Source organism: Parasteatoda tepidariorum, chromosome 1 (assembly GCF_043381705.1).
Source record: "Parasteatoda tepidariorum isolate YZ-2023 chromosome 1, CAS_Ptep_4.0, whole genome shotgun sequence".
Taxonomy (NCBI): domain Eukaryota; kingdom Metazoa; phylum Arthropoda; class Arachnida; order Araneae; family Theridiidae; genus Parasteatoda; species Parasteatoda tepidariorum.
Genome location: NC_092204.1, coordinates 57292896 through 57305708, shown reverse-complemented (window position 1 = coordinate 57305708; position 12813 = coordinate 57292896). Strand labels below are relative to the sequence as shown.

At 27.3% G+C, this 12813-nt stretch overlaps 1 protein-coding gene across 1 annotated transcript in view; it reads left to right on the top strand.

Annotated features, from left to right (window-relative positions):
* Positions 1-12813, top strand: part of LOC107441971 (cell adhesion molecule 2) — an 81235-nt gene that overhangs the window by 46286 nt on the left and 22136 nt on the right. The window contains exons 2-3 of the mRNA XM_016055390.3: positions 4564-4690; positions 7806-8023. Coding sequence (XP_015910876.1) covers positions 4612-4690; positions 7806-8023 — 297 coding nt within the window. The 5' untranslated portion in view covers positions 4564-4611. The remainder of the gene's footprint in view (positions 1-4563; positions 4691-7805; positions 8024-12813) is intronic.

The window sequence follows — 12813 nt, the reverse complement described above, 5'->3', positions numbered from 1 at the left end:
TACGAATTGACAAGTTGGAGATATATTGAAAAAGTAAAACCTTATTTTAAGTATCGAATTAATCTATAAAAATTATATTCCAATACTCTTATGCCAATAGGAAGTCTTATAGGATCATTTGTCATAATATTTTTGGGAACTTCAAACTTTACAAACTTAGCTACAAAATTTTAAAGCTTAGTCATGACAATTTTGTTGGCAATTATTATTAATAATTTTCTTTACGTTTCTAAAAAGTCTATGACACATTATATAAAGTACCCATGATTAATAAGTAAAGATATTGTGACATCACCAAGTTATTTAATGAAGAGAACAGAAGATTAAAATTCAAAATAAAATTATTATTATTTTTTAAACAGAAAAGCAGAATATTGTTTTAGTAATACATAACAGCCGGGTAATAATAATAATAAGTAATAATAATAAGGGCCGGAATAGCCTGGTCAGTAGGGCGCTGGGCCCATGTCCGAGAGTTCGTGCCGGCTGAAGATTCCTCGTGTAGTAAAGTGACTGATGCACGTTAAATCTGACGAGTCGCAAAAAGTCCTCCATGTTCCCATAACAAATCAATACCACTGGGGGTGCTGGATTGGAGATCGATTGTTCTCTGATTCAGGTCAAAATTACGATCTGTGGATGAATGGATGCATGAATGGGTCCGCCCTATAAACGAGTGCGACGTATGGTGTGGCAGAAGACAAATTCTTGGCCATAGATGGCGCCACTGAAAAATAAAAAACGCATACTCTGCCTTAAATTTGCTCGCTTTCACCAAGCAGGCCTGCCCGTGTGGCAAGTGACATTAGAGACAACAACAGCAACATAACTGTTGGCCCCATCTTCCAGTGATAACTTTCTATACAAAAAATTCAATTTCCCTCTACTGTCTTAAACTTCCTTGACCTAAATACTTAATTTTAAAAAACTAAACTGCTTGTTATTTGCTAATAATATTAAGTAGAGTTTATTCCCATGGTTATTGTATTAAACTTAAATTCATAGTCACTTAACTTCAATTATGATTCAAAGTGACCTCAATTTAATAAGGCTTTAATATTCATGTAACAAGGCAATACTCAAGTTATACGCCTACAAATAACCTTTTATTAAAGTATACTTTAAAATTAATTTATTCGTCATTCAATCGTTTTGAGTACTTAAATTACAATGAGGAGAATTATTAAACATCGCTAAATCCTCTAACAGTTCAAAATGAACGAGTTTAAGCTTGTTCTATCGACAATTATAATGAATTGGAAATACTAAGATTTATTCGCTTTGAGTCAATCGCGGCACTGCTTAATTCATTATCGCAAGCCAATCAGATTTCTAAACCACCTGAATTCTCAAGGGTACTATCAGAGGAATCCATGTCATTAATGTTGAGTGAAATTTATAGGATTGGAGTGGATTTGTGAGAATTTTCTGTGGAAATGCGAAGATTTGAATTTAAAATATGCTATTTATTTATTTTTCCCACATCTCCCACTCTTTGAAAATTAATTTTCGTAAAATAATTTTTAAAAATTTACTAATGATTGTTTCTTACTGGTAAATTACACATAAAGACTATATAAATTGAAACAAGCAATAAAAAAATACACAGTTGAATTTTGAGAGAAGGAAACTAATTATTTATCCATCTTTCTATTATTGTTAAAGAAAATATGCAACTTTTACCGATTAACATTGTGTTTGTCTTCAAATTGGTACAAGCATTCCCTTTCTAACTCTGTCCACCTAATTTAGATGAATTATTTTCAAATACCATATTTTAAATGATTAACGAGAAAAATTTCTTATTCGAACCCATGTCCAAAAATTTTGTCATACTCCTCTAGGGGCACTTCCCCTTTTGTGTACAGTTTCTCCATGTGCTTCTGAATAGGTCATAAAAGGGAAGAGTCCCTAGCCACGTACTATGACATTTCTGTGCATGGACTTGCATGCAACTTTAATCCTGATGATGTGCTCTAACTCCCCTAGAAGTTTGTCGCAATATATATGCGACTCTCTATATTATATAACGTTTATAAAGTTGTACATTTCGACAAAAAAAATAGTCTAAATATATAATTTAAAGCTATAACTTTAGGAGCAAGACTAATTTCAGATTGGAAATCCCCAAACCTGAATCAGACAGGAACAAGTATTTGTATAAATTCAACAAAAAATTTATTCCCCAGAATAATCAATGAAATTAGGTAAGTAATATTATTGCAACAAAACATATAAATTGTAGATCACTTTGATGAAAAATACCAGCTTCGTAATTTTATTTAAAGTACATAATGCTTATAAGCCCGAGCAAGCCATAAAACATTTATATTATTTGTGCCAGAAAAGCAAAACGAGAGGAAATTTCGTTGCGAAATTAAAGTGTGTGATGCTTAACTAAATTCATATTTAAAATTTTCATAGCGTGGCCATATCCTAAATATATCCATATCTTATATCCCCAATAACTGAAACTAACTCCTGGCATAAGTGATGAGAACTGATGATTTTTTTTTATAAAGAAATACACATATTTTTGCGTTTTATCTTAATGTATGGAATTATTTAAAAATCTTTCATTGTTATTTAAGGTTGCATTATTATTTAAATGGATTCCAACACCATGTTTATTATAAAATCCCAAATTTGTTTTTAATTCACCCAAATCGTTTTTATTTTCATCTTAAGCATTAAAATAATCTATTTTTAATATTTACATCAGAACAGCAGCATATTTTAATTTAATTATAAAGATGTCATTTTCTGTATTTTTCTCTGTCTACTATGTATTTCGCTTAAAATGAATACTAACAATTTATGCTTAACGTTATTGCTGGTTATGTTTAAGATAACAGTACAACATGTCAAAGAAATTAATCGAGTTCCTATATTTAAAAAAATATTCGTGTGTTTTAATTCTGTTTTGATATATAGTTTTATTTATTGCTATTGTTTTAAATTAATTTTAGGCTTGTTGTTTATTTGAATTCTATGTAACTATCAGATATGATTTGAAAGAAAAACATTTCATTAAAATTGAACAGTTGAAATCCAACCTCCAAAAAACATTTACAAGTTTGTTTCCACACAATACTTTTTTATGCCACCATGGTTCTAAAAGGTTTCGATATTTTTAATTTGATTTGAATAAACATTTTAGTAGAATACAATAATAATCTATTGTATTTAAATTGTACTAGCAATTTAGTCGAATAATCTCTACTTAATTTGTAAAATTATCATTTATAAAGAAAATAACTTGAGTAATTGGGAAAAAATAAATACTATCGAATACTTTGTTGCATTATTAATACTTTTGAAACGACTGGATTTGCTTTAATTTTTCTTCAACACTGAACACAGCTGAATATACAGACCAGTAAATGTGGCGAATAAATAGATCAAAAAAAGTGAATGGATTCAATTCTGTAACCTTTCAGATTATTCTATGCTAAAAAAAATTGTACATCACTTCTTATAAGCTTTTCACTTTTTTTTCTCCTCCCTGGTATTTGAATAAAAATGGGATTTCTCTCCAAGAGCAGCAGGTGTTTTTTGCTGCAATGCCGATATAGCTGGTGAAGGTTGAATGAATAGGAAATTCAATTTTAGGGGTAGGGAATATATTCTAAGATTAGAAATTCTCTACTGTCGATTTCTGAATACAAGTTGATTCATTAAGGTGAGAATGTTTCATAGCTCAAATATTTCCTTTTCAATGGAATTTAAAGCGGCCACGAACATACGGAGAATCTTCTGCTTGTAGAACTCAAGCAATTTTTCTCTATTTAGATTTTTTCAAATAATAACTGCATAAATAAATATAAATAAATGTATTTAAACTGTTTAGGTGCATGGTTTTTAAAATTTTCAAGCAAGGTAGTATGTCAGTCTTGAGATTTAAACCATTACTTTTCGAACTCAATATTAGTTTATAATTTGATAAATGTTAATAATTTGTGAAACCTTTGTTTTTTGTAACTTTTTATGCATTAAAATATAAATTATATTCAGATTAAACCGTTTTTAAGCATATTAAATCCTAGAAATGTTGAGTCTGGTAATTTTTTTTATTATTTTTAAAATAATGCAGCATCATATCAATTAATTATTTGAAAAAAATTCCACTCGAACTTTTGTGAACCTATAAATGGATTTAAGTTCGAATGGTATTTTCTGTTAAAGCAATTATGTTTTATTAAAATATCTTAAGTATATACTTTTGAACAATTTTTTTCTTACATAAAATCAAATTAGTTGAAAAAATTCATTATTTTTGGAAAAGGTATTGAGAAAGGTAAATGTTTGATCCAACAAATATCATTCAACATGATTACAATATAATAATTCATCCCAGTAATTAAATCCTTTAAGACAATAAGACAGCATTTTAAAAAAATTAAACTAATATCATATTTAAACAAAAATACGATGATCCTTGCGAATTTGTTTTTCTTTGAGAACAGTACCATAACCACAAACTTGTAATCATGTCTGGATTAAACTATATAATTGAAAGTTTTTAGACTTATTTAAGTACTTTTAAATGTTTTTATTTTTTAGAACGTGATCACGTGCTCGAAGACATGTCTTAAAGTTCATGAATAAGACATGAGCAAAGATTTTCTAATTAGAATTCTTCTTATTGCTGTTGTTCAAATGATACTTTATACATCTATTAAAGCTAAAAGTAAGTATCTTATTCATATTTATAAAGTTCTTTTAAGTGTCTGTAGCTAAACTATTAATTCTAAAACGTAGTTGGGAGCTCTACTGATAGTTTTCCGTACTTATAAAGTTCTTTTAAAAGTTTTAAAGTTCTTTAAATCAGTTTTAAAACATTTATAAACATTTATGAAGTCTGAATGCTCAAAAATCTTTACAAATTTAAAATCTTTTCGACTGTATTTGGCTTTATAGAACTTTTTTTATTTACGACTATTGAATGATTAAGTATTTTATTATTTATCTAGACATAGTTTACTATTTATCTAGCATTTGTTTATTCTTAAAATAGTACAAAATATTAAACGAAAGGAGTCCTATAACGAATGATATACGCATCAGGGTTTCCGCTACGGTAGCTTTTTTCGCAAAATGCGAAAAGACCCCTCAAAAATGCTAAAATTCAACAAAGCATTTTCGCATTTTTGCTAAAGGATTTTACTAAATTCCATTAAAAAAAAAGCTTCCGCGAAAAACCATGACGCTAACATCCATGAAAAAAACTTGATCAAACAAGAAGGAAAAATCTAAATATCTTTCGCAAGAAGAACCATGACGCTAGCGTTCACGAAAAAAACGTGATCAAACGAGATGAAGCATAGCGATCAACAAAAATGGCTAGAATATATGANAATATCATATTATTGTCTTCTCAATGATTTTTGTTATAGGTATTCTTTTTGATATTCTTGTACATTAAGCTATTCTTTGTCAGATAACTTACAGTACTTGTTTGATATAAAGTAATTTTATAAGCCTAATGGCATTTTAGCATTTTGCTAAAACTTTTTTTCAGATTTTAGCTTTTTTGCTTATGAATTTTTAGATTCAGCTTAAACCCTGATACGCATACAAAGTTTAGAAATTTTATCATGTCATACGTAATATATATGCTTTTAAAACATCCTTTCTAAATTTGAAGTGCTGCTCATTGTTTCAAAAAATATTTCAAAAATCATTAATCATTGCAAACACTTGTTCCAATTTAAACGCGCTATTGATATTCAGTTTCAACTCTACTTTTTGTCATATCCATGATAATCAATTAACAAACATAAATTATGCCTGCCAGCAAATTTTGAGAAAGTAGTCAACAGTATGATCTTAAGGGAAGATGATAAATCTTGATTGGTAGTTATTCATTTCAAAACAGTCAAATCCAAGTAGTCACTGATTTTTAAGGCAAATAGATTGTGCTCCTGCAATCGATTAAGCGATTTTGGATATTTTGTTTTTCATACTATACTTTCTTGTACTTGAGGCCTCTCCTGACGATAAAAATAAATAACAGGATTATTTCCAGATCTTTCTTATCCAAAGAATAATTTAAGAATAAATTATTTGGCATTGCATCTCAAGAATAAATATTATTCATTAAACGCAATATTTTTTAAGAAGTTAACGACTGAAATTTTATATTAGGCAGTTATAAATCGGTAAATTCTCTTTCGAAAATTTTCATTAAGAAACTTTTAGAAACGAACAACTTTTTTTACTCTATAATTAACGAAAAATGGTCAATTTTAAAAATGTAGTATGAACGACATCTTTATACGTATTTAATTTTCATCGTAATCGATAAAGCCAAAAATTATGAGAAAATCAAACTTAGCCCACTATAATGAATAAAATCAAAAGCCCAGTATTATGAAAAAATCAAATTTATTTGTGAAAAACATTTGGTTTACAATAAATTCAATCTAATAACCATTATTATTTATTTATTACTAATGACCATTTAGCAATGTTATTTTCTGTTTAGATTTTTTTTATTATTGTTTAACAAATTAGTTGACTCAAGCTATCTAAATAACTTACCTTATTTTGCATTTCAACAGCAGCAGATAATTTTCTGAAAGAGCTATTTATAATATTTTTTATTACTTCAATAAAAATAACAACATCATTTAATTTAAAGGCTAAATTTTTTAAAAAACTCATTTGTTATTTATTGATGTTGTTAAAACACAGACAACTTATTTTATGATTGATTGAAAATTTAACTTCAATAATTCTATCTTAACTTTAAGTTAAATTTTATAAATGTTTCTGAACATCAATAAAAATTAATAATCGATTTTTGGCATCAATAAAAAAGAAACAGACATGGCATGCTTATCTAAACTGATTTTTTTTTCATAGCCTATACGTACTTTTTTCTTATTAATTATTATAAAATAGAAAATTCCCACAACTATCAGTTGACGACAAAGGAAGTTTTTGAGTTTTAGTTTCTTTGTCGAGAATAATAACATTATAGTGGGACCAATGGGCAACATAGCTCACCAGCCGCCTTACTTCCCAGGAAGTTTGTTCCCATAAGTCTGAATGAGCTTGAACTTGCCACAAAGAATAAGTTTTTACCCTTTACAACAGCAGCTCAGTGCCTTGACCCTTGTGACCCAGCGTCTATTTATCATTGCAAAAACCAATATTATACACTCGTTACTCTCTTTAATTCAAAAGTGGGAAATTCGAAATATTGGATAGTTTAATGTGACCTTAATTTCTACATAAGGGAAGTTAATTATACTATGATTCATGCCCCAATGTAAAAATTTGAAAATCATTATAAAAATTTGTTTTTTAATTTAAAACTTTCCGGATAATTTCCAGTCAAGTCTCATCCAGATGAAAACTAATAAATTTAACTCTTTCATGAACATTTTAAAATCTTTTCCCCTGCCATATTTAAGTGGTACCAAATAATGTACTTGCAAATACAGTATGCACAATGTATGTACATGCATACAATGTGTTCATAAGTACTGAAAATAATTTATTAAAATATTACCCAATTTGTATATCATCACTAAAATTAAGAATACTTTTATAGTAAGTTTAGTTCTTATTAAATATCTTTTGGCACTATTCAGTTTCATATTTATTGGTATTTTATCAATATCATTTTTTTGTTAAAAGGAACTTTGGATTTTTCTAACTTGTTCACCTTTCCTTTTGATTCTGAAATACTAGAAATCCACAGTATTGTTGATGGAAAAAATAAATAAAAATATTGTTAAAGTGCTATAACAAAAAATTTTCTTGTATTAATTATTTTTCATTTTTCTATTTATTAGTAGATTTTAAACCTCACATACCTCTTAAGATCAACATGTTGCATGTTCCCACACCTGTTCTAATTGGTGATAGCGTACTTTTGAAATGTGTCTTTGAGTTGGGCAACGAAACTCTGTATGCAGTTAAATGGTATAAGAATATGGGAGAATTTTACAGATACGTTCCAGCTGCCGATCCCCCTCTCAAAACTCTTTCCCAATCTGGAATTGAAGTTGATGTAAGTATTCTAATTCTTAATTCTGATAAATTTTTTATCCTTAATTTTGATTATTTAAAAAACTATATGAAGGTGAAAATAATACATAAATACATTTTTCAGAATTTGATTAAAATTATAGAATTCTCGACTTGGAATCAAAAGCCTAAAGTTATGTCAAACCGAAAGTTTCAAAATTATTCAGATTACACTGACAACGTTCTCCACTCGTAACCGTAGATGAAAATCACCCACAGTAATTTTTTTTATTATAATTGTCTTTCAAATTCAAAACGATGCATATTTTTAAGCCTTTGTAGTTTATTAATGGCTCATTCGATAGTAAGTGTGCCATCGGTCACCTCCTTACCAGTTTTTAGTTTTGGTCAATTGTTGTATATACGTAAAAAATTCCAGATCAAATTACGGTATAAAGTACCCGCACTGTGGGTGCATTATCTGTGAAATATGTTTCATAATAAAATCCATTTTTATCGTAAAATATTACACCGTAGTTTTTACTGTAATATTCATTAGTGATTCAGAGATTTTACGGTAATTATTACTGTAAAAATACGGTAGGTCAGATTTGATTTCTTGTTTCGTAATATGTTCCTGTAAAAATGGATTTTTAAGATAAAGAGTAACGATAAAAGTACTTTTTAACATAAAAGTATTTTTTACCGCAATCAGATCTGGTATTCTTAACCACCTTCCTGATTATCTCGAGTTAACTCGGGAATGTATATATTGCAAATATTTATTATCCCGAGAAAACTCGGGTATAGCAGAGTTTTTCAGTACGTTTTGTTTCATAACGTTTTTACTCGTCCGGAAGCAAAAAAAAAAGAAATAATAATAATAATTATTATCTGCTGTGATTGGAAGTTTGCCAAGTTTTTCTTTTTTTTGGTTTTTGCTGTTGGATTATGGGACTGTATTTGTGTTTCGTGCGATTTTATCTACAATGGTTGAAGATTTACATAGAAAAAAGAGTTTAAAAAATGGCGTATCACTTCACTGGTATTTAGGAAAGTATCACTTGTTTTAAAAACTATCATAAAAAGACTAATATTTAACTTTTTTCCTCTTCCCCCTGATAACTCGGGATAGTAAACTGATGGTTATGTTCTTTTACACATAAAAAATTAAAATTTCAGCATAAAACTTATGTATTATGTTTCATTTCTGTTCCTTGTATTTATTAATAAAATTTTAAAAAATATTTTGATTTTTTTCCTTTTTTTCGAAAAAATTGGAAAGTTAACAGTGGATATGGGCCTGGAATTACCAAACCAAAATTCTTAATTTGGTGTTTTCTTATTGTCCTTGACGAAAAAAAGCCTTGAATTACCCATAAAACAGCCTTAAATTTTCGAGCTGCATACAAATTTTCGCTTAGGGTGTATTCGAAAGATCTTTAAGTCATAACAACCAAGCAATTTTACTTGATCTGAAAGAGATGGTTCGACCCCACATCCTCAACATTTCCACGCATCCGCTTTTCACGACTGTGACATATATCATGTTGCAGTTTCAGATGGTAGCCAATATTCCCATCATTAGAGCACGTTGCTATTACGTTACTATTACAAAAAGATAGATAATATCCCCCTTAGAGCAACATTTAAAACTTCTAAACTTAATTTTTTTCCTTCACAAAATTTTAAATTTTGGTGTTAATTGATTTCGACTCTAAGCAAATTTGAAATAGAATTTTTTAATTATAGATACCTCGCATGACAAAACAATCGCAAAAGAATCCTTTATAACTTATTTCGCATTTTCACTTGTTTTAACAAACTTAGATAATTTAATTTTTCTGATATATTGTAACAATATTTCTTTACCTCTTTTTCTTATTCACTTTCATTATTATGCATTCATTTATACTATAATTCTTTATTTTTATCTCTAGTAAATATGCCCCCTCTCACACTTTGGGATTAAAAAACGGGTTCAATTAAAAAGTTTCTGTCTTTGGGAATTGCTTCATTAATCATCTTGACACAACAATCCTCTGAGTTGTATAGCTAGTCGAGGTTAACGATTAAATTTTTAAATTGCTTATCCGGAATATATATTTCCCTCTTTTATAATAAAATTATTTTTTATTTACTGATTAACTTAACATAATTTTTGAAAATGAGAACTGTTTATAACTATTTCAAAATAGTTTAATTAACTTCATTACTAAACATTCGTATTTGCATTTTCGATTATGACTAAATTCATTAATTTTCTAGTTTTTAATAACAGACAGAAAAATCGGTTTTATTAATTCTAAATACTTTTTTAATTTATAAAATCTATTAAGTCATTTTCGTTTAGATTAAATTAAACTTTAATCAATTATATGAAACCAAATTAATTCATTTTCAAGTAAAAAAGTTTTCATAAGATATGATGCTAAGTGAAATTTTGAAATATTTGTCGAATTTGTGGTTTTAAATTTCGTAGTGTGGCAAGTTTTAATTAAACTGAAATCCCCACAGAATTAAATTAATGGTTTTGTTTGAAAGCTGTTTATAGTGATAAATTTGTCTTTAGGAAATTGTATAAAAATCAATATTCTTGCGTTATAATTTAAATAAAGGTTAAAATTTCATGATAAAAATGTTATTTTTTTACATCTATACATTTTGACATTTGATGCTCCAAGTGTTAAAAACGCAGATACTGAGTGCGTTTTTAACGTTTGAGCATCAATTATTGAAATATAAACAGTGCGTTATTAGAATTATTGAAATATAAACAATGCTTTATTAAAATGGATATAAGTTATCATTTTAATTTGTAAAATAATTTAATTTTTTATTATTTTGCTAAAATTTATAATTTTTTTATCGCAATAAAGCTGTAACATTTAACTAGAACTAAACTTTACTTACTAAGTGAATGAAAAACTGAAAATGTGAAATAGTAAAAAAATATATGCTTTTTAAACAAACTTTTTATAATGTATTAAGAATAACAATAATAATTAAATCTTCCTAAGTGTGTGAAATTATAATAATGAACACAATAATAATGATGTGTAGTAATAATAATATTTACATCTTAATAATTCGGAAAAATTATAATAATGAGGTATAATAATATTGTAATGATGAAAACATTGATTTATTCAAGCTGAAAATAAAGTATAATTGAATATTAGATTTCAAATTTTTTTAAATTTGTTTCATTAAGGTTTCGTAAAGTTGAACATTTTTAAATGTTAAATTCATTACTTACCACAGGCTTTATCAGTTATTGCAAATTTTTTATTTAAAAAATTAATATTTTTAAATAATAAATTGCTGTATTTTATTATAAATATTAAGTAATATTCAAAATTGTACCTTTGGTTCCCAAATGATTAAGTATTTTCTGCTCAAGTCATATCTCGAAACGAATCTCATTTTCAGTAAAGCTTTATTTGGAAGGAAGGAAAAGAAATATTTTTTTCTAAAAAGTTACCCCTTCGCTGCTTGAAGCGTATTATCGCAGAGAAGACGCATGAAGAAATGAGATTTCAGAGAAATGTTATGACTGTGGTCATTTAAATAATACTTCAAATTATTTAAAAAATATGAAATCCCCTACAGATTTTCCAAACGAATTTAATTAAGTACAATTACTACTGTATTTTTAACGGTAATACCGTAACGTTTTTAATAATTTTTTTTTTCGAAATTGTTTTATTAAGGCCTCAAAATTTTTTAAAAATATTATTCAATCTTTTCACTTAACACAAGCTTTATCATTTATTACAAATTGTTTATTTAAAAATAAAACTTCATACTTTTAAATAATGGATTTCTGTGTGTTATTGTAAATATAAAATAATGTACGAAATTTTGTCTTTAGTTTCCGAATGACTTAACTCTTCTCTGCTAAAATCATATCTCTAAAAGTATCTTTTCTGCAATGAGGAAGAAACCAGCAAAATACCCTTTTCTTTGCAAAATACCCCTTTCCTGCCACAAGCGTACTAGTGCACAGAAGACGAATGTAGAGATGCGAGTTTAGCGAAAGGTTTGGAATGTGTAGTCAGTTTAATGGTACTCCAATTTCTTTTAAAAATATAAAAAATCTACAACATATTTTTCAAAAGACTTTATCAATCTACAATTGCTGTTTTCTTTTTTTTCGTCAGTCTCTTAACGTGCCGAGAATATTATTATTTTCTTATAAAAAAAAAGTTCTTACTTAGGCGTTTTAAAAAATTTATTCGTTTTTAAAATATCTTATAAGCACATCTAAATATTTACTCTCAAAGATTTTTGTTTGATAGTATGTTTCAGCATTTAAAAAATTTTATGCCTCATTTTATGCCAAATTTTTGTCCCTTATTAAGAAATAGTGAAAAATTATTAAAAATGATTTTGAACAGTAAACTATCATTGGATAAACGAATTTTAATACTGTGTGCAGAACTTTTTCGATTCTCTTAAAAATTTTCTGAAATATGGCGGAACACCTAAAAATTGAAATAGCTTTAAAGGACCCAAAATTTGAATACTTTCTTGATTGAACTATTGGAACTATATTTTCCAGATTGCAGTTACTCCCATATTTAATTTTGTGTGATCAAAAGTCCAGATTATTTGAAAAAAGTAATATTTTTATTCAAGCAATCACGTGTTATGTTTGATTTCGTAACTTGAAATATTGTCTGTATTAACTAATTAGCATATTTGAGGTCAATTTCTTGAACCATAAAGATTGGCACTTAATTCTTAAAAATTCATTCAGAGTAATATCTTTCCTTTTTTTTTTTTTTTTTTTTTTTTTTTTTTTTTTTTTTTTTTTTTTTTTTTTTTTTT